Source organism: Ovis canadensis, chromosome X (genome assembly GCF_042477335.2).
Source record: "Ovis canadensis isolate MfBH-ARS-UI-01 breed Bighorn chromosome X, ARS-UI_OviCan_v2, whole genome shotgun sequence".
Taxonomy (NCBI): domain Eukaryota; kingdom Metazoa; phylum Chordata; class Mammalia; order Artiodactyla; family Bovidae; genus Ovis; species Ovis canadensis.
The window spans coordinates 133,132,299-133,158,366 of NC_091727.1; the positions used below are offsets into that span (position 1 = coordinate 133,132,299).

Genomic DNA, 26,068 nt, shown 5'->3' on the forward strand with positions numbered 1-26,068 from the left:
TAGTTGTTTCACCAGTCCCAAATTTAAAGAGAAATGCTCTGCATCGTATTTTATCCCCCTTTACCCCCTGTCTCTGTTGGTTTTCCTAGGAATAGCAATCCATTAACCATGAATCATACCACCTTGCTGGAATCTGATAGTGGTTCTGTACTCTCTAGATATAAGGTTATAAGGTCTTTACTCATGGGCATGGATTTCTGCTGATGAAAGTTCAGTGTGGAAAAATATTTGGTGTCAGATGAGCCTTAATATATCCCTGGTATCTTGTTGTTTGTCTAATCCTTTTTTTTTTTTTTGGAAAATTGCCTCAGGTGTTTTGAGATACATTATATTCTAACTTGTGTGGTGAATACAGTTGTGTCAGCCCCTGCCCATATTCTCAGGTTCTACCTCCTGGGATTCAACCAACCATGGATGGAAAATATTTTTGAAAAATTCCAAAAAGTTCCAAAAAGGCAGAACTTGAATTTTCTGCACACTGGCAATTATGTTGCATTTACATCTATATCACATTTACTTTGTATTAGCTATTATGAGCAAGCATATAGGAAGCATATAGGAAGCATATAAGAAGGTATATGTAGATTATAAGAAACTACTGTATCATTTTATATAAGAGACTTGAGCATTCAGAGGTGTTGATATCCTTGGGGGTCATGAAATCAGTCCCCTGCAGATATTGAGGGATGATTATACTAAAGGAAAAGAATAAGGGGATAACCTTTGGAAATTGTCCTTATTATTGGATATATGTTCTCTGCCTGTTGACAACTTTATAACTAAAGATTCCCTCTCTGCTACCTAAAGCAAGGGAACAGAAGAAAAGGAACCATAAACTATTAAATCAAATCCATTTTACCCAGCTAGGACTTAAGAGGAAATGAAATCTCAGTGTCCTCTCAAAGTCTGTATGACAAAGCTGATTGTAATGGCAGTTAAATGTCTTCGCCCTCCTTTGAGCCTGACTGTCGTGTCCCAAGAGCAGATATTTTGATTAATTTTTATACAAACCATGTCCTGTCAGTAATGGGACAAACCAGGCTGTTAGCATTGTACAGGTGTAGATTATGCAATGGATTGTTTAGAGAAAGTAACTACAGGGATTTAGGGCGCAAATGAAAAAACATTCCAGATTTTTTTTTTCTATAAAATAGGTAATTATCAAGGTTTAAAACTACTCTTCCACACACCGAGGAAACCAGAATTGAAAGAGACACATGTATCCCAATGTTCATCGCAGCACTGTTTATAATAGCCAGGACATGGAAACAACCTAGATGTCCATCAGCAGATGAATGGATAAGAAAGCTGTGGTACATATACACAATGGGGTATTACTCAGCCGTTAAAAAGAATTCATTTGAATCAGTTCTGATGAGATGGATAAAACTGGAGCCGATTATACAGAGTGAAGTAAGCCAGAAAGAAAAACACCAATACAGTATACTAACACATATATATGGAATTTAGGAAGATGGCAATGACGACCCTGTATGCAAGACAGGGAAAGAGACACAGATGTGTATAACGGACTTTTGGACTCAGAGGGAGAGGGAGAGGGTGGGATGATTTGGGAGAATGACATTCTAACATGTATACTATCATGTGAATTGAATCGCCAGTCTATGTCTGACGCAGGATGCAGCATGCTTGGGGCTGGTGCATGGGGATGACCCAGAGAGATGTTTTGGGGAGGGGGGTGGGAGGGGGGTTCATGTTTGGGAATGCATGTAAGAATTAAAGATTTTAAAATTTAAAAAAAAAAAAAAACTACTCTTCCAAGACACATTTGTTAATTCAAAAGCATTTGCTATGCACCTTTAGGATTAGAAAAAAACAAAAACTGGAATGTGAAGGACTTTTTAACAAATCCTCATATTTTCTTTGTTTCTTCTATTAACCAACTTTTAAAATAAAGCTATGGTCTCCCCAGTGGCTCAGTGGGAAAGAATCCGCCTGCAATGCAGGAGATGCAGGAAATGTAGGTGCAATCTGGTTCAGGAAGATCCCTGGATGAGATAATGGTAATCCACTCCAGTATTCCACCTGGAGAATTCCGTGGATGGAGGAGCCTGGGGAGCAACAGTTCATAGGGTCGCAAAGAGTTGGATATGACTAAAGCGACTTAGCATATCATGAGAAAAAAAAAATACATTTTCTAAAAAAAAGCGTATCGTTTCCTCACAGTTGTGTTAATGCATGGGAGCAATATCACAAATAATCTATAGTAGGGAAAATATAAAATTCATTCAAAGATGACAGTACAATAAAAATCAAAACTGCATTAAATGCAGTGATGTATCACCAGTAATCTACAATGACCCCAAAGTTTAAGTAATGGAGATTTCCCCGCTCCCTGTTCTTGACAGTTATGAGAATGACAAGTGACAGGTAAACAACTGATACCTAGAAGTGAATAAAAAGCCCCCCAAGAGATAGCTAGAGATCAATATGTTCTTAGTCCAATTCGGTTGTACCTTCTTGACTTCGGCAGTGAATGGTCATCAAAATTCATAATGATGAATCTGGTGCCCTGTGAGTCCTCAAAGTTCAAATGCCCTTCATTATAAATTTAGGGTGAGTTATTTGATTATTGATTTATTTCTAGTGAATACCTGACATACTACAAGAGGATTTGAGGCAACTTATAATAAATGCCCATATGCAGCAAGGCAGTGAAAAATGAAGTCACAAAGAGAGGTCAGAAGTCAAAGAATTCAAAAACTTTCGTGGGTTACAGACAACTTTGAAGATCTGATAAAGAGTTGTAGAAGCTATGGAAACTTTCCCCAGAAAAGTATAGCTATGCAAATAAGCACCACCTTGAAATCTATCCAGGCAATCTGCCTCTGGGTGTCCTTGAACCTCAGGTCAAGAAGCCCTTCTGTAGAGAAAGCAAAATCCTGAGGTAGGATAGTTTATTACACTTGAGCATTGCATGTAGCTCTGAGCTTTCCCTGTCAACTGAGGTTAAAAGATAAACACATTGGGCTATAGAATTCTCAACATCTAAAAAAAGGAAGCAGATGAGTTCACAAAATGATAAGCGAAACATAATTTTAAAATGACAGTGTTTATACAGTTTATGAAAAGATTATTTTATAAAGGGTAATCAAATTACACAGAGGGATGTAGCATAATTTGATGAAATTCTTTGAAAATCAGCAATTGGAAGTAGAATAGCTATGCTAATTGTATTGACTAGCATATAAAATTAGCCACAGTGTCTCATTTTCAACCTTTCTGGAAAAGAGAGAATTCACTGTATATGTCTTTCTTTAATGGTAGATTTACCCACCTAATATTATTTGATTAAACTTGACATTAATATAATATATTCCCATGAGCGCACACCAGCTGAGCAGCAAGGGAGGCCTAAGGGTATAAAAAGAAATTGAGCTGTGATTAAATATCTGCTATTAATAGGTCATACCATGGAAAATTGGCATGTAGACAGTGGCAAATAATCACTTTAGGTACCCACTGCTTCCAGCTCTGGCATCTACTTTCTCAAAGGCTAATAAATAAAACAGTGGTTCCAGTCACAATTATAGACAGGGGCAGTACAGGACAGGGGTTAAGAAAACCGTCTCTGGAATCACAGACTGGTTTTCCACCATTTATCAGTTCTGTATCCATAGGCAAAGTCACTAAACTTTCCTGAGTCTCATTTATTTTCTCGTCTATAAAATAAGAATAATAGAAACCTCAATTTCAGGGCTTCTCCTAGACTATACAGGGGTCCTAAAAAAGTCTCGGTTTTGTGGGTCTCCTGTCTATATAAACAATTTGAGTCACCAAAAATCAGCATGTCAGGGTCATTCCAGCCATCCAATCTCACAAAATCCTGTTAAGTGGATGCCATTTGGCTGGAAGTAATGATGCACTTGGCCAGCCACCCTACTGAAATTGGTACCTAGTTGTGGGGACCCCAGGAATACCCCATAGGTATGAGTGCTGGAGCTCCTTGGAGGATCTAGTTAACTCCAAGCAGATTACTGTAGAGGACTGGAAATACTCCAAAGGCACAGGGATAGAACAGGAACCCTGCTTGCCCAGGTCCAAGGATAAGATATATCTCATAGGACAGTAGTCCCCAATGTTTTTGGCACCAGGAACTGGTCTCATGGAAAACAATTTTTCCACAGACCTAGGGGATGAGAGTGATAAGAAATGGCTGAAAAGGCAGATGAAATTCCACCCACTCACCCGCCACTCACCTGCTGCTGTACAGCCCAGTTCCTAACAGGTCATGGACCCGTAGAGTGGTGCAGGTCCATGGCATGGGGATTTGGGGACTCCTGTCATAGGATCACTGGGAAGATTGAATGAGATAATCTATGTAAAGCTCGTGACTCAGTGTCTAGCTCATCGTGAGTCCTCAGTATATGTTGGCAATGATTGCTTATTGCTCTCATCTTTATCAACAATGTGCATTGCATCTCATGCCCAATTTGGTTTTCTTTCAGTGGATGGCTGCATCGACTGGTCAGTGGATCTCAAGACATACATGGCTTTGGCAGGCGAGCCAGTCCGAGTGAAATGTGCCCTTTTCTACAGTTACATTCGTACCAACTATAGCATGGCCCAAAGCACTGGGCTCAGGCTGATGTGGTACAAAAACAAAGGTGATTTGGAAGAGCCCATCATCTTTTCAGAGGTCAGGATGAGCAAAGAGGAAGATTCAATATGGTTTCACTCAGTTGAAGCACAAGACAGTGGATTCTACACTTGCGTTTTAAGGTGAGTGCTATGTGAAAACATTGCTCAGCGTCACAGGTGAGAGTCTTGTTTAGGACTGGAGTGTGTAAGGGTGCCTTATGTCACACAGTGGATATATTCTTGACAGGCTGCAGCGCATGTGGAGCTTCTAGAAATTTCTTTCTAATTATTTATTAAAACAACATAGCAAGTTCTTATCACATTTTCATAAAGCAAGATTCCCATTTACTGTGTGTACTCATTCAATTCATAAAGTTTTGTGATTCATTTATTCCCCATCTCCACTCCTTCCCCAGGGTCTTATATAAACCATCTCTGACTTATGATGGATGGTTGGACTTATAATTTTTCAATTTTATGATGGTGCAAAAGTGACACATATTCAACATAAACCACACTTTAAATTTTGAATCTTTTCCATGTTAGCAATATGTGGCATGATAATATTTCATGATGCTGGGTAGTAACAGGCAGTAAGCTGCAGCTCTCTGTCAGCCATGTGATCATGGGGTAAACAAATGGTATACTTAAAATCATTCTGTACCTGTATAACTATTCTGTTTTCACTTTTGATAAATTACATGAAATATTCAGTACTTTATTATAAAATAGGCTTTGTATTAGATCATTTTGCCCAATGTGAAATGAAAGTGTTCTGAGCACATTTAAGGTAGACTAGGCTAAACTATGATGTTCAGTGGGTTAGGTGTATTAAATGTATTTTGACTTTAGGTATTTTCAACTTGGATTTCCCAGGTTGCTCAGTGGTAAAGAACCTATCTGCCAGTGCAGGAAACACAGAGTCGCAGGTTCGACCCCTGGGTAGGGAAGATCCCCTGGAGAAGGAAATGGCAACCCACTTCATTATTCCTGCATGGGAGATCCCATGAACAGAGGAGCCTGGAGGGCTATAGTCCATGGGGTCACAAAGAGTAGGACACGACTGAGTGACTAACCAATAGCAACAACAATGGGTTTATCAGGCCATAACCCTAATGGTTAATACAGGAAGACCTGTTTTAACAAATGTTTTTGTATAGAGCTACTTGGCTCAATTATCTTGATATCTGGCCATGAAAATCACCTAAAGTATCATTTAGGTCAGGGTCTCACCTTTCTTATTGAAGGAAAATAGCTTCAAATGCTTCTGGGAGATCTTTTAACAGGTGAGCTTCTGGCGAAATTCTTTGTGGAATTTGCAATGTGAATTTGAGTCTACTGTATCCAAGTATTCAATGTGGGACCCTATAAACATACGGTCCTTCTGTCTTCCTAGATACTATACTGGGAAGATACCACAGATACAGTTCCTGTTTGCAAGAAGTTCATAGTGACAGGAAATCAGTTTTTTGCTCAGGAATTCCACGATATATCCTTCCTCCCCTCTCCATCTCCTCTTGTCAGGGTCTAAGATCTCAAATCTCAGATAGAGACTGCATTAAGTGTTGAAGTAGGTAGCTGAGGTGACTTTAAACACATTTTCAAAACTGCCATTTGATAAGTCTGATCTTGCTCACTGGGGATCTGTACTCTGTTGTTTGATTTTACCTTCTGGGAAATGCAGACCCTTCATTTTTGTTTCCTGTGGACTTTGTCTGATGCCAAAGCTATGTCACCTCTTCATCAAAAGCACTTGGAAATTCCTGGTGTGGCCTCATTGTTCAAAAGGGCAGGAAAACAGGTGGTATATAAATAGAGAGCTTTCTTGATGCCTTAAGAATCACTTTTGTATGTGTGTTGGGAGGAAGTATTGGGGAAACAAGTTTCGTCTCTTTGCAGTGGGCAAAAGTGCCAGAATAGTGGCAAAAGTAGCAATCATTCTGATCACACCCTTAGAAATAAGCAGCATTTTCACTCCTTGGACAGCTCTTGGCAGAACTGAGAAGTGGGTGTAATTTGGCTTCACTGTCTGACACTTTGTTCTTTAGGGTGCTGCTGCTCTCTCCCTGTTTATACCTTCTTCATTCCCCACCCTCATTAAATCCTGCCAATCTAAAATAGATCATTTTTCCTCCTTAAATTCCACTTGCTCTGTTTTGTTTTCACAAATTAAATATTTTATTTGCAGAGCATCAGCCAACTACATACAGGTGCTATATTTATAATGAATTACTGAATTGATTATTGCTTACCTCCCCTGCTCTGTTTATTTCCCCAATCTGGCTCTCTTTCCTCTCTTCCTCTCTTCCTTAAAAAAACATAACACTCATGTACTCATCTTTCGCTTTCCCCTATCTGATAAGCAAACAGTCTAGTGTGTATCCTTGCATGCATGCTAAGTCATTTCACTTGTGTCTGGCTCTTTGCGACCCTATGGACTATAACCTGCCAGGTTCCTCTGTCCATGGGATTCTCCAGAACACTGCAAGAATACTGCAGTGGGTTGCCATGCCCTCCTCCTGAGGATCTTTCCAATCCAGGGATCGAACCCACGTCTCTTACTTCTCCTGCATTGGCAGGAGGGTTCTTTACCACTAGCACCACCTGGGAAGCCCGTATACCTACATATCTTCTCCTGATTCTTTTAATTGCACAAGTATATCTACATGGGGATTTTCTCCTCACTGTTTTACAAACTAAAACAAAGAGTTACATATTTCACTGCATTTTCTTTCCATATTAAATATATATATTGGAAATACTTCCAAGTCAACTGATAGAGAGTTCACTCATCCTTTTAAGTATATACTCTTCTGTGTTGTTCAATAGTCTATGATATCACAATTTAGTCTATCATTTTGCTATTGATGTGCATATATTTTTTGTCCCCATAAAAAGTGCTGCAATAAAAGCTCCCCACTGGCTTTTAAATATTCTTTTAAAATTTTAGATCAGTTTTAGACTTACAGAATTATTTCAGAGATACTCCAGAAAGTTTCTGTATGCCCTACACCCGTTTCCCCTAGTATTAACATTTTCCATGACTGTGGTACACTTGTTATAACCAATGAGCCAATCATCATTAACTAAAGTCCATATTTTATTCAGATTTCCTCAGATTCTGCTTAATGCCCTTTTTCTGTTCCAGGATTCTATCTGGGAGACCACCTTACATTTCATTGTCACGTCTCCTTAAGTTCCTTTTGGCTGTAGGGGTTTCTCACACTCTTCTTGTTTCTAACGGCATTGACAGTTTAAATAGTACTGTTCAAACATTTTGTAGAATGTCTCTCAAATCTCAACCTGATAATTTTTCATGCTTATACTGGGGTAATGTGTTTTGAGGAGGAAGAACACAGAGGTAAAATGCATTCTCATCACATCATGTCAAGGGTAGGGAATATCAGCATGTTTTATCACTGTTCATATTGACCTTGATCATCTGGCTCAAGGTAGTGTTTGTCTTTCTCCACTCTGAAGTTATTTTTCCCCTCCTTTCGCAAACTGTCCTCTTTGGAAGGAAGTAGTTTTTCAATAGTCCATACATACGAAATGGTAGTTACGCTCCATTTCATTAAGAGCAAACTATGTACATAAGTGAAAGTGTTAGTTGCTAAGTCATTTCTGACTCTTTGCAACCCCATGAACTGTAGCCTACCAGGCTCCTCTGTCCATGGAATTTTCCAAGTAAGAATACTGGAGTGAGTAGCCATTCCCATCTCCAGGGGATCTTCCTGATCCACTGACTGAACACAGGTCTCCTGCACTGCAGGCAGATTCTTTACCATCTGAGAAACCAGGGAAGCCCATATCTATATAAAATTATTTAGATTTCTTCTGCATGGGATATTTGTTTTTTTTCCCATCTATTTATTCAATCATTTATTATATCACTATGGATTCATGGGCATTTATATTATACATAGGGTAATAATTCAGTGCTACTGTGTTTTCTGGGTCAAATTCATCCACCTTTGACCTTTGGAAGCTCTTTCAGTTGATGGATCTCTCTTTGACATAACCTCCTCATTGTTTTTTGTTGTTGTTTTTGTAATCTGCTTATTTGTGCTTTATCTCTTCCAGAATGGCATAAGTGAAGTAGCTAGAATTTGGGTGTAATAATAAACAGATTTTCAGGTCTAGTAGTGATCACTGACTCCAGTCAATTTGGATCATAGACTCCAAATTCAGTCTATGTAGGTGATGTTACGCCATTGCCAAGAGAGTGACATTTATAGTGAAAAAGGCTCTGCATTTGGCAATATCTGTATCACCTAAAATCTCAAATTTGATACTACTTTAAAGTAATTATGGATTATTTTCCTATGCTTTATCAACCTCATTAAAAGTTACTATACTGATTTCAGTGTGGTTAAAAAATGCAGATATGAAACATTTAGTAACATTCTCCAGCCATTTAACTCATAGCAAGAAAAGTTTACAGTTTGTGACCTTTCAGTAGCCAATCACTCACGTTTGTGTTTTTCTTTGGCTAATCTCAAGAGTGATTACTTGAATTTTTCAGCATGTCAGTGGGTTAGTAACAGAGCGATGGTGGAGAAGTGAGTCATATTTTGAGAGCCATGCCAATCCAAGAATTACTGTCTACTCCCCTTTCTACTCAAAGCTTTTCAGTGGAGGCACCTAGTAGAATAAAAATGATGAGAGTAATCTTATTTGAGAAAATCCCACACATCACTTTCTCAACCACTTGGAAAAGGGGCGACTTAAGCTATGGATGAAGATAGATGTATTCATGTAATCCTGAGTGAATTCAAGATATTGAAAAGAGTGATTAAATATAATTGAATATCTGTAGAAACCTATGTGTTTTGGGATGACAGTGGCCACGTTCAGAGAATCAGTGATAAGTTCAAAACCACTATGGCTATTTACCTCTCTGATTAAGTAAACAGAATTAGGAAACTCCTTGTTAAACAGGAAGATAATCCAACTATTTTTGGTCTTTAATAATCACCAAAATAGGTGAAGTCCTCAAAATCTGAATACCTCACAAACTCTTTGTGAACAGTTCCTTAGTGCTTTTATTCAGTTCTGAGGCATGACATTTGCCCTGCTATTCATCACATTTGAATGATTATTACTCTTGTAGAATAACATCACCAGAAGAATTGAGGGGAATTGGAGATATTTGAAATAAATGTAGTATGGGGCTAATCTTTGGATCCCTTCAATGAGTACATGTGGGTTCATTGTCTTTTTAAATTTTTGAATATATTTGAAATGTTCCATAATTAAAAAGAATAAGAAGTAAATATAAGTATACAATAATTTCACCTGATTTTAATGGCCTTTAAATAATCCTGACCAAAAAGTACCTATGTAGCATATATTAAGTTTTATATTTCAGTCAACAAATATTCATTGAGCATGTACCATGTGACTTGCTTTATGTCATACTGCAAGAAAATTTATGCTTTTGGAAACAAAAGTAATTGCCCTAGTCTACCTAAGACACTAAGAAGTAGCTTTTATCACTTTTCACCCACCTAACCTACTCCCCACCATGGTAACCAAGAGATTTTCAAGGACTGAACATTTCTCATCATTCAATTCCAGCTTAACTATTGATCTTTGAAAAGTTAACTGTAAACAAGTTGGTTGCCCAGGTCATAATTTCTAGGATAGCAGATAGTTTCTTGTAGGAAAAATGAGATCCTGAATCTTAGAGAATTAATTGACTTCAGAAAAGATCCCGATTGTGCAGCAGGGTCTTAAGACTGCAGCAATGGCCTCTTCTGGCCTGTGTAGGCTAGAGTGTTATGCAGTTAGTTATTTTTTTCTGCCTATTTTGGTTTATAAGTGGGAGTCCCTGATACAATTATTTTTGTAGCAAATATGCATAAAACAACACATATATAACCTGAAAATATTATTTTTTAACCTCCACAATTTGATAATCTGCTTATTTAAAAAAATTGTGCATAACTTGAATGACAAAGTAGTATCAATTATAGTTTATTTTCATTGCATTAATAGTAAATTAGACATGCTATAATGTTTAGAATATAAACATATTATAATATATTAGCTTTGTAATAATCAGAAATACAATCATTCTATAATATCTATGTCATTTTCAACTCCAGCTTATTTACTGAGGGAAAGCAGATATTTATAGTTTAGTCAGCAGGATTACCTCCTTGGTAAGAATTAATGGCTTATATTTGATCATTAGAAAACAAGAATTCATTTCAAGTAATCACTGATGAGCTGCCTAACACTGGTATTCATTTCGTTCCATTCCTTTTATCATTACACAAGTTCAGTGATCTTCTGTTTTGTGATTATTTTGTTGATATCAGTGTTTCAACTTATTGCAGGAGTTGCAAATTCAAAGTCTTTCCAGTGTCCAACTAGGTAATGCAATGGTTGTGGCAGGCAGGCGATCTGCAACATTTTGGAGTGGTGGAGGCACTAGTAATCTCGATGATCTCATTTGCATGTACCCTCTGGCCACCAGCTTGGGCTCACTCTTTCTGTACCACATTTCCAATAATGTATTAACTCTACCCAGAACTGCAACTCACTGGTCCCACAATTCTTTCACTATCCACCACTCTCTTCTCAAACTAACAGTTTAAATTCCATGATCAGTCAATTTAATCAATCTCATATATACCCTCTTGTTTCCCTAGACCCTTTCCCCCTTTATCTTACTCACTTGTGAAAACCACAACACTGTGTAAATCCAACTCTCCATCTGTGCTTGTATTTGTATTCTTCAGTACTGTAAGAAATAAAATAGTAGTAGAAAGTAAGAAAAAATAACTTTTGACTTATAGAATTATGATGTTTGAGGTGGTGCGTGAGGATCTTAATCAGGTGGCAATAGTATAGGAATTACCAGGCAGGTTAAGCAATGTTTAAGAGCAAGGAGGCAGTAAAACATGGCCTATGTGCAGAGAAAAACAGGGAGCTCAGTGTGGCTGGAACCAGCATTTATCAAGGCTTTTTTTTCTACATGTGAACATAATAACACTTAGTTTATGGAGGTTTCAGATATATTTTTGGAATGTGAGACTTTAAGACATTGACCACTTCTTAGAAAATAAAATAAATGACAGAACTAATGAGCACCTTACCATGCAGTCAGATAACGCTGCATGTTTTTAGCAGGTGATGTTTCCATGGAGAAGATGTGTATTTATTTATTTATTTTTCTTTCCTCTTTTTTTCTTTTGTTTTTATTTTTTAAAATTATGAAAGTATGATAACACATTTATAGGAGGCTTGGAAAATACAGAACAAAGTGACATATATTTACATGTAAATATAAAGTTACACATATATGTATATATTACATAAGTTAATACATATATAAAATCAGTATATATTGAAGAACTGACTCAATGGAAAAGACCCTGATGCTAATAAAGATTGAAGGTGGGAGGAGAAGGGGACAACAGGGAATGAGATGGTTGGATGGCATCACAGACTCGATGGACATGAGTTTCACTTAGCTCCGGGAGTTGGTGATGGACAGGGAAGCCTGGCACGCTGCAGTCCATGGGGTCACAAAGAGTCGGACATGACTGAGTGACTGAACTGAACTGAACTAGTATATGTTACAATTAGTTTTTATATAGGTAAATTAAGATTTTTGGTTGGAGGTTCAATATCAAACTCTCGAAAATTAGTAGAATGAATATACAGAAAAGTAGATCTGAAAAGCACCATGAACCAATTCAACATAATTAAGATTTATACAATGAGAAAATGTGTATTTAAAAGGAATAAATTCCCTTCTCTGATTCAACCCTTATTAACAAAGGAGATGGTGCTGACCTTAGTATTATCAGTCGAAACATGCACTACAAGTAGTTTTCTCAGCAATGGAATGAATTCATATGGCGCCATCCCCACTCTCTCACCACCCTGAAGAATGATCCACCTTGGCAAGGTAGCTGGTTAATTTTCAATGAGTACAGTTTCTATCCATGGCTATGAAGTGGGAAAAAAACAAGTAGGATGGTGGTGCATAGTTCCACTCCAGGGCCTTTATCTCAGTAAAATGAGACCCAGATTAACATGAAGCTACACATATTAATTTCCAGACTAGATCATACTCTTTGCCGATAATAAGGCAATATACCCTTATTTAGGTTGAGAGGTGCTATATGTATATTTTCATTTTTCAGCCCCATTACCCTGACCCTCCCAAACCCTTCCTCTGACTCCCTGTAAAGGAGAGTATTTTGGCCAGATTTCATATTTACCTTCATCTCGTTTACTCTCGGCCTTCCCTGGTAGCACAGTGGTAAAGAATCCGCCTGCCAATGCAGTAGACGAGGGTTCAGGCCCTGGGTGGGGAAGATTCCCTGGAGAAGGGAATGGCAACCCACTCCAGTTTTCTTGACTGGAAGATACCATGGACAGAGGAGCTTTGAGAGCTATGGTCCAGGGGGTCACAAAGAGTCAGACTTGACTGAGTGCCTGAGAACACAACACTTTGACTCTCAGGCAAGATCTATCTCTATGTCTACCTCTATACATGCCCTTCCCCACCCCCACCCCCATCCCCTTTTCCCTCCCTCCCTCTGTATCTTATCTCTTCCTTTTCTGAGTCTAAAACTTACCCCTATAACCCACCCCCCCCACACACACACACAGATTCTACAAACATAGAGGATGATTTCCATACATATATTTACTGGCTGTAACCCTCAGATCACTAGGGTCTGGGGATTTTTATTTTGGTTGCATGAAACCTTTTCTTTTTTTAATAAGTCTTGCCAATAGAAACAGAAATAGATAGCAGAGAGGCACTTATCATGGATGACAGTGCAAAGAATGATGCTTTGAATGGCAATGTTCTATAGCATGGTGCAAGGTCACAGAAATTTCTAAATCTTAAGGCCTGTAGGGAAATTTCCCATTAGATAGCATTGTTGTATAAACAATCTTGCAAACTTTTGAGTTTGATCCTACCTGACATAAAACAAAGATTGAAAAGCACTGTTGTTTCTAAATAAAATATGACTTTTTTACTTCACATCATTTTAGAGACAGGTGTAGCCAAGTTTGACTTCTCTAAGTCATTCCCTTTTGTTACTTTGCTTGCCATTTTCTCAAGCCCAGCGAGGATCACTACTGTCTCTGATTTCTCCAGTACTGGCAGATGGATTCTTTACTACTGTGCCACCTGGGGTCTTTCTTAAAGCAACATCATTTTTATAGCTGTCTTACTCTTGAGCTGCTCATCTAAGCATAGCTAGCCCAAGGGCTCAAAGGCCAAGCCATATCACTGAATTTGACCAAACCCTTGGCACCTGTGAAATGTCTATTTGCTTCACTTGCTCACTGAGACTGGGTCTTTCTTGTGTGTGTGTGCTCTGTCACATCCAACTTTTGTGAGCCTATGGACTGTAGCTCACCAGGTCCCTCTGTCCATGTGATTTCCCAGGTAAGAATACTGGAGTGGGTGGCCAAGCCCTCCTCCAGGGGAATCTTCGCCACTCAGGGATTGAGCCCTATGTCTCTGATTTCTCCTGTACTGGCAGATGGATTATTTACTACTGTGCCACCTGTTGTCTTTCTTAAAGCAACATCATTTTTATAGCTGTCTTACTCTTGAGCTGCTCATCTAAGCATTGCATTAAGTCTTAAGCATTGCATTAAGTCTTTCTTAAAGCAACATCATTTTTATAGCTGTCTTACTCTTGAGCTGCTCATCTAAGCATTGCAAGCTCATTGCTTGGCTCAAAGGCCAAGTCATATCACCTCTGTTGGATGTGTTGAGGATATTTAGTGATAGATGTGGAATTAGTTTATTAAATCCTTTCCTCTGTATGTACAGAGAGAGAAGAACCTCTATATTGAGTATGAAACACAAAATCTTGAAAATCAGTATCTTTCCCTTAATCCTATCAAACATAAAACCCAAATCCCAACAAACCAAATCATTTACTGAGAAAAAGTAAGTTATGCAAACAATGTGTATTACTGAAGTTAAGTGTCTGGCGCCCCTCTGGAACCACTCACCTTCCTTTCCAGTATCCCCTCCTAGGTTCCTATTGCAGTGCCTTTTGATTTTCTTTCATTTGGGCCCAGTTTGGCCCACTGGGAAACAGGATGTCATCTTTTCTTTCCCCTTCCCCATTCTACTTGTGAAAGTCATTCCTAAATATGCCTTTGTTCAGAAGCCCACACTCCCATCCTGACCTCCTCTCCTTACTCGTTCTCAGGCCCCTAGTCTAAGGTGTACATAGGCAAGAGCCCTTTTGGTTTCCCACCCCTTTGTGACAGAGATCAGTGTCTGCTCTCTCCTCCTATCTCAAAGGAGGAGGTGGCCTTTCCAAGCCTACCCAAGCCAGTAAATTAACTTTACTTTTCGTATATTTGTGAACATTTATCTTACTTTCCTAACACAGAGGTATATAAAGAAATAAAAGCCCTCTATCCTGCTGTCCCTACCCTACTCCATTTTTCTGGATAAAAAACGTTTTCCCAAAGCATTTCTATGCTTATATAAATGCATAATATAAAAGGAACACACACACACGTGTATGTCTGATACATATGCACACAGACTAATTTGGGGAGTAACTTTGTTTCACGTAAGATACAGCTGGCCATCTTTTTTTTTTTTTTTTCTTAAACAGTGCACTGAACATGTCTCCAACATAGTATGCAGGATCTACTTCATTCTCTTACGTACTTCTTACATGTTCAAGCTTTCTGCAGCTATCTCCTTCCCCATGGCCCAAGTTTCTCTGTATTCAAAGAACTCTCGCGGTCTTGTATCCCACACCCGTCATTCCTTCCCTTCATAGTTAAAGGTCCTTGAAGAAGAGCCCCCCTCACTGAGCACTTCCCACTTGCACTCACTCCTCAGTCCTGGAGATTGGGCTTCTACCCCCACCCCCACCCAGACTGGCTCAAAGATCAGCATGGCCAAACCCAAGGAACACTTTCCATGTCATAGTGCCCCACCCCCTGGAGCCCTGGGCACTGCTAAACACACTCCCCTTGCAACTCTTTCCCCCGTTTCAATCTCGTAAGTATTTCATTGCCTCCATGGTTCCCAACCAGGGGTGAATTTGTTCTCCTGTGAACATGTGAACATCCTTGATTGTTACAGTCTCTTCTGGGGGTGTGAGGTGTGCTACTGGCATCTAGTGGGTAGAGGCCAGGGATTCTGCCAAACATCCTGTAATTGACAGGACACCCCCTAGAGATGAGGTATCTACATCATCAGAAGATGGCAGGCAGTTGCACTGTCAGGAGTGCTGAAACTGTGAAACTCTACCCTCCACACACATGCTCAGTCGTGTCCGACTTTTTGTGACCCACCAGGCTCCCCTGTCCATGGGATTCTCCAGGCCAGAATACTGGAGTGGGTTGCCATCTCCCCTAGGGGATCTTCCCGACCCAGGGATTGAATCTACTTCTCCTTCTGCATTGGCAGGCAAGTTCTTTACCAACCAGCCACCTGGGAAGCCCCAAATTCTACCCTATAAGGATATAAACAAGTCCAAGAAAGTTTCTGTCAAGTGAAAGACTTTTAATAACTAGTTAGGTAGGGATCTGGGCACAGATCCTGGTAACAATAATGCACATCTGCCCCCAAAGGAGACAACCAAGAGTCACATCCAGCTGCTGTAGAAATGTCCCAGGGCTAGTTTAGGGTCATAAAAAGTTTCAGTCTTTAGGTTCACAGTTCCCAGTGAATGTTCAGGGCTCCTCCAGTTGTGCCTCAGTCTGGTCCAGGTATAACTTCTCAACATCATTCCACCTGTGGGCTAAACCATACATTTAGCTCCCCTCAACACAGCTTAGTTATCAGAGAGGGAAATGCAGACCATCCTCCCCCTCCCTGTTTTACACCCTCCCTCTGGAAATTGATTTCCCATCAGGGTGTGTTCTATTATGCATTTCTGAATTTACTAGGACCTTTGTAGCCAGATTCCCCTCCCACTATAATCTGGGGAGAGAAAAAAAATCTCAGGATCTTTTGATCCTTTGGTCTAGTGGTCTAGACCAGCAAACCCTCCAGGTACTATCAGTTGCTGACTCACCTTGGCAGTGGCACAAGTTCCCTATTCAGATCTGCCTGTCCCTAGTTAGAAGTGGGGACTGGCGAGGATTCTCCTGTCACGAGGCTGAACAACAGCGATAGCAGTCCTTGTCTGCAGCTAGTGCTGGCATCCGCTGTGTGAAGCCCTGAGGGATTCCTTTAGGATTGGTTAATCTCTGCCCTGTTGTAAACCCAGGGTTAACCCCAGGCCTGCTTTAATTGTTTCTCATATAACTTGCTCAGAACATGAATGAACTTCTTGTCCAGTTCATTCCTGGAGACTTGGGATGCAGGAATCCCCACTAGTCCAATCCTGCTCCAACCATCTACAACCTAGTGAAGGGAGGGGTAATGCAGGGAGTTGGGGTGCTATATACTGGCTGCCCAGGTCCACCAGATACTAGGTTTGGGAAAAGAAATACAAACAGAAGCTGCAGCACTTCTAGGGTGCCGAATGCCAGTGGTCTGGAACACAAAGGGGGTCATCAAAACAAGTCTTTTTCTCTATATATCTCTCTCCCCTTAACCCCCCAATCTACACCTTCCCCAATCACTATCCCATACCTTCTCTCCCACCCCTTTCCCCTCCTCTCTCACAACTTCCTTCCCCCATTTAACCACCCATCCTGTCTCTCTACTCTTCCCAAGCCCTCTTCACCCCCTTCCCCTCCCTCTGAAAACTGATCTCCCATCAGGTAAGTTTCTATTCTGTTTCACATTTCTGAATCAAGCGTTCTGTAGCCAGATATCTCTCCCACATCGGAAGCAAATTTTCTGCCTTGCAAAATTCAGAGCTTTACACCAAGGGCAGTTCCAATCCCCTGGCCTCCGAAATGATGCAGGTTTTCTCTGCTGATGGGGATCATAGTCACTCCTATTTCTGGTGGGTTCTTGAGGGCCTATTCCCCAGCTCCCCCCATTAGACCACAAGCTAAAACCAAAGGGCCTGCAATGGGGAGACGGTTCAGCTGGAGCTCCTGCTGTGACCGCTGCTGCTGGTGAGGATGATGTGCTTAGGAATAATGTGGGTGTGGATGGTGTGGGTGCATCTGGAAAAGGAGATGAGCAGCATGAGTATGAGTATGTGAATGAGGCAGGGAGCTGGACAGGAAGGTTCCCTGGTGAGGCTGTACACATGGACTTGGTTGTTTTAAATAGATAACGCCTGGCTTTTCCCATGGACCTGCGATCTCCCTTCCTCTGCCCACCAGAGGAGGGACTTTTCTGGTCTACAACGCTGAGAAGCTGCATAATGTCTACAACCATCTCCTCTGCTGCCTCCTCAGCCTCCTCCACCCCCGCAGCTCCCGCCCCTTCCGCATCCTCCTTTCTTTCTCCTCTTGTGGCTTCAGAAGCCGCAGCAGGAGTAGCAGTGGCCCATGCCTCCTCCTCTTCCTCTTCACTGGTTCCTTCTGTCTCAGCCCCACTGGCAGTGGCCATGGCCAGACCTGGCCCCTTGGCAGCTCGTTCCCGCAGAGACTCCAGCTCCTGGAGGAAGTGAACAGAGTTGAGACCTGTCCTGGGGGCAAGGCTGGGGCTGGGACTGGGGGCTGGGGCGGGAAGCAGGGCAGGGACCAAGTAATCTTACTGCCTGGAAGAGCTTCCACCTCAGCTGATCCCTTTCTTTCCGCGTCTTCTCCAGGTTGGCCTGCATTTGCTGCAGCTGGAAGGCTGCTTCCTTGCATTCCAACTCATGCTGTGCCATGTACAACTTCAGGTCTGAGGCCAAGGCATGTGCGGCCGACTTGTGCAGCCCAGCTAAGTCGTGCAGCCACTGCACCCTGTGCCCGTGTAACTGGCTCTGTCTGCAGGCAAAACGCATGCCCAGGGCTAGGCTGCCCCAGGCACAAGCCTCTTTGGCCTGTCCGGGCACCTGACGGTCCTCTAGGATGGCCTTGAACTTATCCTCCACCTTCTCCCAGGACAGAGAGAGATTCTCGAGGTAGAACTCCGGGCCTTTCGCGTGCCTGGACATCCTCTCGTTAATGAAAGCCATCACTTTACCATGCCAGAACCCACTACTTGGGTCTTCGGGTTTCAAGGCCATGATGACTGAGTGCCTTTGGGGCTTGGCTGGTCCTGTGGGGACGAATCAATCAGTCCTCTCCCTCCCCTCCCCCCCATCCCTTCCATCTCCTCTTCTCTGGTTGCTCCCTTCCCCCCAGCCCGCAGCCACCTCACACCCTCCTAAAGACCCTATACCTGCCTCAGGACACCTCCCACCAAGCCTCACCTCCTGTCAGTGGGTGTGCAGCCCAAACAAAACCACTTACCACAGCAAAAGAAATGATTTTGATCTCTATCTCCCTCCCTCCCTGAGGGCTCTGAAGAAAGAAAGGTTCCTAAAAACCGTTCAAGGTGTTTGCCTTTGGACCGTTCCAACTTCCAGAAACGGCAGGGGTGGGAGAGGTGTGTGAGGAAGATTTCTCCCCTCCCCCGGCCGTAAGGGAACCTCCTATACTGTTGAAAGTCTTTGAAGTCAGGGAGAAACAGGAATGGTCAGAAAAGACTCACAACCAAGAACATGAAGGGCTTGTAATCGAGTATCAAAATTCTCAACCCCCCACCATAATGGTTTGTCCTGCTCACGAGACCCGCCCCTAGTTCTGACAGAATATTCTACCACAGGAAACAGCGCCACCCACTGCCCACTCAAGATTCTGTGAGAAGTGAAGGGAAACAGCGCCGCCCCCTGCCCACTCAAGATTCTATGAAAAGTCAAGGGAAACAGCGCCGCCCCCTGCCTACTCAAGATTCTGTGAAAAGTGAAAGAAAGTGAAGTCGCTCCGATTCTTTGCGACCCCATGGACTGGGTAGTCTGCCAGACTCCTCTGTCCATGGGATGGATCTTCCCGACCCAGGGATCAAACCCAGGGATCAAACCCAGGGATCAAACCCAGGTCTCCCGCGTTGTAGACAGATGCTTTACCGTCAGAGCCACCAGGGAAGTCCTCTGTAGCTGCCATTATAGACACAGCAAAATTCTGATACTTGGTCAGCAAACTTTTTTAAAAATTATTATTGTTATTATTAAGGGCTATGGGGATGGATAGAGGAGACTTGTAGGCTGCAGTCCATGGGGTGGCTAAGAGTTGGACATGGCTGAGCGACTTCACTTTGACTTTTCACTTTCATGCATTGGAGAAGGAAATGACAACCCACTCCAGAATTCTTGCCTGGAGAATCCCAGGGACTGGGGAGCCTGGTGGGCTGCCATCTATGTGGTTGCACAGAGTCGGACACGACTGAAGTGACTTAGCAGCAGCAGCAGGCAGAGAACCTTTGTCTCAACTACTTGTAACACAAAAGCAATCATAAGTAATACTTGAAGTAGTAGCTCTGTTCCAGCAAAACTTTATGTATAAAAAGTGACAACTGGTAGGATTTGGTCTGTCGTTTGCCAACTCCTGATCTAGATTCATATTTCCTGTGTGTCCCAAAGATATTTCAAATCCAAAGGTTCATAAGTTTACCTTTCTCCTAAGAAACAATTCTTTATATTCCTATGTTGTTCAGTAAAGAGACATTGAAATCACTAATACCACCTCCCTTTAATAAGAATCAAATCAGTTCCCAAGTCTTATCACTAATACCTCAGATGTCAAACTTTTTTGACATCCATTCCCATTTAGGGGTTGCCGCTGTTGCTTTTGCTTGTTAAATAATCTGCCTGAATTCCATTTCTGATTTCTAATATCTTCTTAATGTTTCCTATGATCATATTGCTTTCCAGCTTTAAAAATATTTAAATGAATTCCTGTGACAAATTCCTTGGTCTGACATTAGGGTCTCATCTCAGGCTACCTTTATTATAAATTTAGCTCTTTCTAGTCTCTTCTCTCTCATTATTTGTATACCCAAGGGACTAGCTATGCAGAGATATATTCATTGTGGATTAAAATTTATGTTTCCATCCGAAAAATCAGATGTTCATTACTTGTTATCTGGGCACTATGTTCTGTGCTATGAACTACTTTGAAAAAGACAACATTTATTCTTTAAGGGTTTTATACCAGATAGTGACCGAAAAAAGATTATAAATTAGGCATTAAAGTATCACTTAAGAAGGTGGTTAAGTACCACCGCTATAAATCCCAGTGTTTTAGCTCTTGTTTAAAATGTTATCTTGTGTCTTCTTTCCATTTTAATTTGTGTATTTTAATTATCAACCCTTAGTGGGAAGTGTTCATATTTTTGCTTGTGCTTGAGGGACTTCTGCAGAAACAGCATTCAAAATATAATGTAGAAATCAGAAAGGTGAGGAATAGGGAGATGCTGGAGTCAGAGAGACCCATTAGGGGGGTGCTTAGTCTGTTCAGTTGCTCAGTCATGCCTGGCTTTTTGTGACCCCATGGACTGCAGGACTCCAGGCTTCTCGGTCCATCAGCAACTCCCAGAGCTTACTCAAACTCCTGTCCATCCAGTTGATGCCATCCAACCATTTCATCCTCTGCCGTCCCCTTCTCCTGCCTTCGATCTTTCCCAGCATCAGGGTCTTTTCAAATGAGTTGGCTCTCCTTATCAGGTGGCCAAAGTATTGAAGCTTCAGCTTCAGCATCAGTCCTTCCAATGAATATTCAGGGATGAATACCTTTAGGATTGACTGGCTGGATCTCCTTGCAGTCCAAGGGACTCTCAAGAGACTTCCCCAACACCACAGTTCAAAAGCATCAACACTTTAGCACTCAGCTTTTTTATGGTCCAACTCTCACATCTACACATAACTACTGGAAAAACCATAGCTTTGACTAGATAGACCTTTGTTGGCAAAGTTATGTCTCTGCTTTTTAATGTGCTGTCTAGGTTGGAAATAGCTTTTCTTCCAAGGAGCAAGCATGTTTTAGTTTCACGGCTGCAGTCACCATCAGTAGTGATTTTGGAGCCCCAAAAATAAAGTCTGTCACTGTTTCCATTGTTTCCCCATCTATTTGCCATGAAGTGATGGGACCAGATGCCATTATCTTTGTTTTTTGAATGTTGAATTTTAAGCCAGCTTTTTAAGTCTCCTCTTTGATGTTCATCAATAGGCTATTCAGTTCCTCTTCACTTTCTGCCATAAGGGTCTTGTCATCTGCGTATCTGAGGTTATTGATATTCCTCCCTGCAATCTTGATTCCAACTTGTGCTTCATCCAGCCCAGCATTTTGCATGATGTACTCTACATATAAATAAACATGGTGACAATATACAGCCTTGACGTACTTCTCTCCCAATTTGGAACCAGTCCATTGTTCCATGTCCGGTTCTGGGTGTTGCTTCCTGATCTGCCTACAGAATTCCCAAGAGGCAGTTAAGGTGGCCTGGTATTCCTATCTCGTTAAGAATTTTGCACAGTTTGTTGTGATCCACACAGTCAAAGGCTTTGGCACAGTCAATAAAGCAGTAGTAGATGTTTCTCTGGAACTCTCTTGCTGTTTATATGATCCAAAAGCATGTTGGGAATTTGATCTCTCGTTCTTCTTCCTTTTCTAAATCTAGCTTGAACATCTGGAATTTCTTGGATCACATACTGCTGAGGTCTGGCTTGGAGAATTTTGAGCATTTCTTTGCTATCAGCTGAGATGACTGCAATTGTGTGGTAGTTTGAACATTCTTTGGCATTGCCCTTCTTTGGGATTGGGATAAAAACTGACCTTTTCCAATCTTGTGGCCACTGCTGAGTTTTCCAATTTGCTGGCATATTAAGTGCAGCACTTTCACAGCATCATCTTTTAGGACTTGAAATAACTCAGTTGGAACTCCATCACCTCCACTAGCTTTGTGCATAGTGATGCTTCCTAAGGCCCACTTGGCTTCAAACTCCAAGATGTCTCTTGTTCTAAGTGATTGATCACACCGTTGTGGTTATCTGGTCATTAAGATATTTTTTTGTATAGTTCTTCTGTGTATTCTTGCCACCTTTTCTTAATATCTTCTTCTTCTGTTAGGTCCATACTGTTTCTATCTTTTATCGTGCCCACCTTTGCATAAAATGCTCCCTTGGTATCTCTAATTTTCTTGAAGAGATCTCTAGTCTTTCCCATTTTGTTGTTTTACTCTATTTCTTTGCATTTCATTGATCACTGAGGAAGGCTTTCTTATTTCTCCTTGTTATTCTTTGGAACTCAGCATTCAGATGGGCATATCTTTCCTTTTCTGCTTTGCCTTTAGCTTCTCTTTTTTTCTCAGCTATTTGTAAGGCCTCCTCATGTAGCCATTTTGCTTTTTTGCATTTCTTTTCCATGGGAATGGTCTTGATCACTGCCTCCTGTACAATGTCACTAACCTCCATTCATAGTTTTCAGGCACTCTGTCTATCAGACCTAATTGTCTGAATCTATTTGAATTCAGAATCTATTTGTCACTTCCACTGTATAACCATAAGAGATTTTATTTAGACCATATCTGAATGGTCTAGTGTTTTCCCCTACTTTCTGCAATTTAAGTTTGAATTTTGCAATAAGGAGTTCATGATCTGAGCCATAGTCAGCTCCGGTCTTGTTTCTGCAGATTGTGTAGAGCTTCTCCATCTTTGGCTGCAAAGAATGTAATCAGACTTATTTCAGTACTGACCATCTGCTGATGTCCATGTGTAGAGTTGTCTCATGTTATTGGAAGTGTGTTTGCTATGACCAGTGTGTTCTCTTAGCAATACTCTGTTAGCCTTTGCCCTGCTTCATTTTGTGACACAAAAGAAGACCAAACTGGCCTGTTACTCCAGGTGTCTCTTGACTTCCTACTTTTGCATTCCAGTCCCCTATGATGAAAAGGACATCTTTTTTGGCATTAATTCTAGAAGGTCTTGTAGGTCATCATAGAACAACTCTTCAACTTTAGTTTCTTTGACATTAGTGTTTGGGGCATGGACTTACATTACTGCGATATTGATTGGTTTGACTTGGAAACAAACAGAAATCATTCTTTCATTTTTGAGATTGTACTTAAGTACAGCATTTCAGAATCTTTTGTTTACTATGAGGGTTACTCCATTTCCTCTAAGGGATTCTTGCCCATCATCTGAATTAAATTTGTCCATTCCAGTCCACTTTATTTCACTAATTCCTTAAACGTCAATGTTCACTCTTGCCATTTCTTGTTTGGCCACTTCCAATTTACCTTGATTCATGGACCTAACATTCCAGGTTCCTATGCAATATTGTTCTTTACAGCATTGGACTTTCTTCCATCATCAGTCACATCCACAACTGGGTATTGTTTTTGCTTTGGCTCCATCTCTATTCTTTCTGGAGTTATTTCTCCACTCTTCTCCAGTAGCATTTGCTACCATAATTCAAAATGTAAACTAAGGGCAGTGGTGTTTAGGATGGAGTTATGCACATCCAGAGCTTTTTGTTAAGCAGAATTGTTACGAACATCAAAGAAGGGTCAGGATGAGAGAATGAATAGGCTAATTCCCAGGTTTCTGTTATAGGGAACTATGTAGATGATGATGCTATGTGCTTATATGGAAAATGAAAGAGAAACTAGGTGCGTTCACCTTTAGACATACTAAGATACCTGTGGGACGTCCCAATAGAGATATCCTATAGGTGGTTAGATGTATGAGTCTAGAACTTAGGAGAGACATCAGGGCTGGAGATGTATTGAGATATGGATTTTGGATTTGAAGCAATGGTTAATACAACCCAGGGAGAGGACACAGAACAAGAAAAACAGAGTGCCTAGGATAGATTCCTCCTAGAGGATTTTTCCTCCATCGACATCTTCCTTTCTGCCACTGTCCACTATCATTGACAGTTTTATAGCTTGCCTACTTCTTTGCCTTCTCTTCTAGCCTCAGGACATTTTTACCTTACTTTTTTTTCTTTTATTACTTCTATAACACTTTAAACATGAACTTTAGCTTGTGATCACATGTCTCTATATACTCCCATCCTTCTAATTCTGCTTATAAACACTTTCAGAAAATTAAATAATTTCTTTTGACCAAAAGGTTGGAGGAGGGAAAAAATGAAGACAGGGAAACCTGTTAAGATCCTAATTTAGTAGTACAGAGAAGACACGGTTGGTGCTTGAACTGTGGCAGGACCTAGATGAAATATCAGGTAAGAGGAGCATTTTAAAACAGAATTAGCACAGCTTGTTAACCAATTGTGTAAGGGAAATAAGTACAGATATGTGGAATGGAGGATGATTTTGAGGCATCTAACTTGAGAAACTAGATAGTATGGTTAGCGATGCCTCTCTAATTATTATAGATAACATAGGAGCAATAACAGATTGCAGGGAGGAGATTCAATCTTGGGACTGATAAGTGCCTTCATGATATTAATATGCAATCAGAGTTTGGGCTGGAACTAGGAGAGAGTACAGAACTAGAGAAAAATATTACAGACTTCGATGTCTTCAGCACTTAGTTTGTGGTTGAAATCTAGTGTTTTAACAAAATTTACGGAGGTGAAAGCTGGAGGGACAAAATAAAGGAACAAACAAGCAAATAAAACAGAAGTAGGAATCCCGAGGCCTAGGGGAGGATGGCTAACATTTTGGAGATACCTCAGGGAAAAAAGGGCTTCCCTGGTGGTTCAGACGGTAAAGAATCTGCCTACAATGTAGGAGACCCGGGTTCAATCCCAGTCTTGGGAAGATCCCCTGGAGGAGGGAATGGCAACCCACTCCAGTATTCTTGCCTGGGCAATTCCATGGACAGAGGAGCCTGTGGGCTACAGTCCATGGGGTCGCAAAGAGTGGGACATGACTGAATGAGTAACACACAGGGAAAAAGAAGAGCCAACGTTAAAAAGAGTGATCATAGAAGTAGACAGTCCTAAGTGAAAGATATCTTAGAAATAACGAGGGGTTTAGAAAGTTGAAGGAATGAGAGTGAAGTAGAGGTCATTAGATTTGGCAAGTAAGATATCCTTGAGTATGTTGATAGAAATTCAATAGACTAAAGGGGCAGAAATCCAGTGTTAGTGGGTCATAGAGTGAAGCTAGAGCAGCATGCAGAACTTTTGCATGTTACCAGTCTTTTAAGACCTCTGACAGCGACAGTTATGGTGGGTAGGCAGGGATCAGAGAATAGATCACAGAGACATAGGGTATTACAGCTTCGTGGCTAATACAATTAACATATATAATTGCCAACACAAAAATACAATACTCTATCTTCTGTATGGGGAAGAAGATAACCACATAGAAAGGAAACTCGGTGCTTTTGCAGTGTTTGCAGTGTGACTTGGGTGATCAAGCAAAGCTTTGTGAATATTGTAAGAATACTTACAAAACTACTTATTGACAGATACAGAAATATCAGTGTAATCTAAATGAAAAGAAGTGGAGAAGTAAGAAATTCAGTTGACCCTTCAACAACATGGGTTTGAACTGTATGGTCCAATGATATGCCATTTTTTTCAGTAGTAAATGCTATAGTGTGGCACGATCCACAGTTGGTTGAATCATGGATGCAGAATCACTGATGGAGGA

The 26,068-nt window shown here is 40.9% G+C and overlaps 2 protein-coding genes across 3 annotated transcripts in view; one reads left to right on the plus strand and one right to left on the minus strand.

Annotated features, from left to right (window-relative positions):
- The window catches only part of IL1RAPL2 (interleukin 1 receptor accessory protein like 2), a 1,194,055-nt gene that overhangs the window by 613,327 nt on the left and 554,660 nt on the right, over positions 1–26,068 (plus strand). Inside the window, exon 3 of the mRNA XM_070291065.1 lies at positions 4,470–4,743. Within this exon, the coding sequence (XP_070147166.1) occupies positions 4,470–4,743 (274 nt within the window). The remainder of the gene's footprint in view (positions 1–4,469; positions 4,744–26,068) is intronic.
- LOC138930053 (testis-expressed protein 13A-like) lies at positions 16,109–18,995 on the minus strand. Of its 2 annotated transcripts, XR_011446086.1 has the most exons (4): positions 18,916–18,995; positions 18,231–18,721; positions 16,644–18,130; positions 16,109–16,367 (listed from the first exon to the last, which is right to left on the minus strand). XR_011446086.1 is itself a non-coding variant. In XM_070289662.1 (3 exons), the coding sequence occupies exons 2-3, from the start codon at positions 18,687–18,689 to the stop codon at positions 17,369–17,371; spliced, it is 1,221 nt and encodes a 406-aa protein (XP_070145763.1). In that variant the 5' UTR covers positions 18,690–18,721; positions 18,916–18,995; the 3' UTR covers positions 16,109–17,368. The 2 variants fall into 2 exon arrangements, 1 of the variants encoding a protein (XP_070145763.1); XM_070289662.1 differs by having other exon boundaries at positions 16,109–18,130.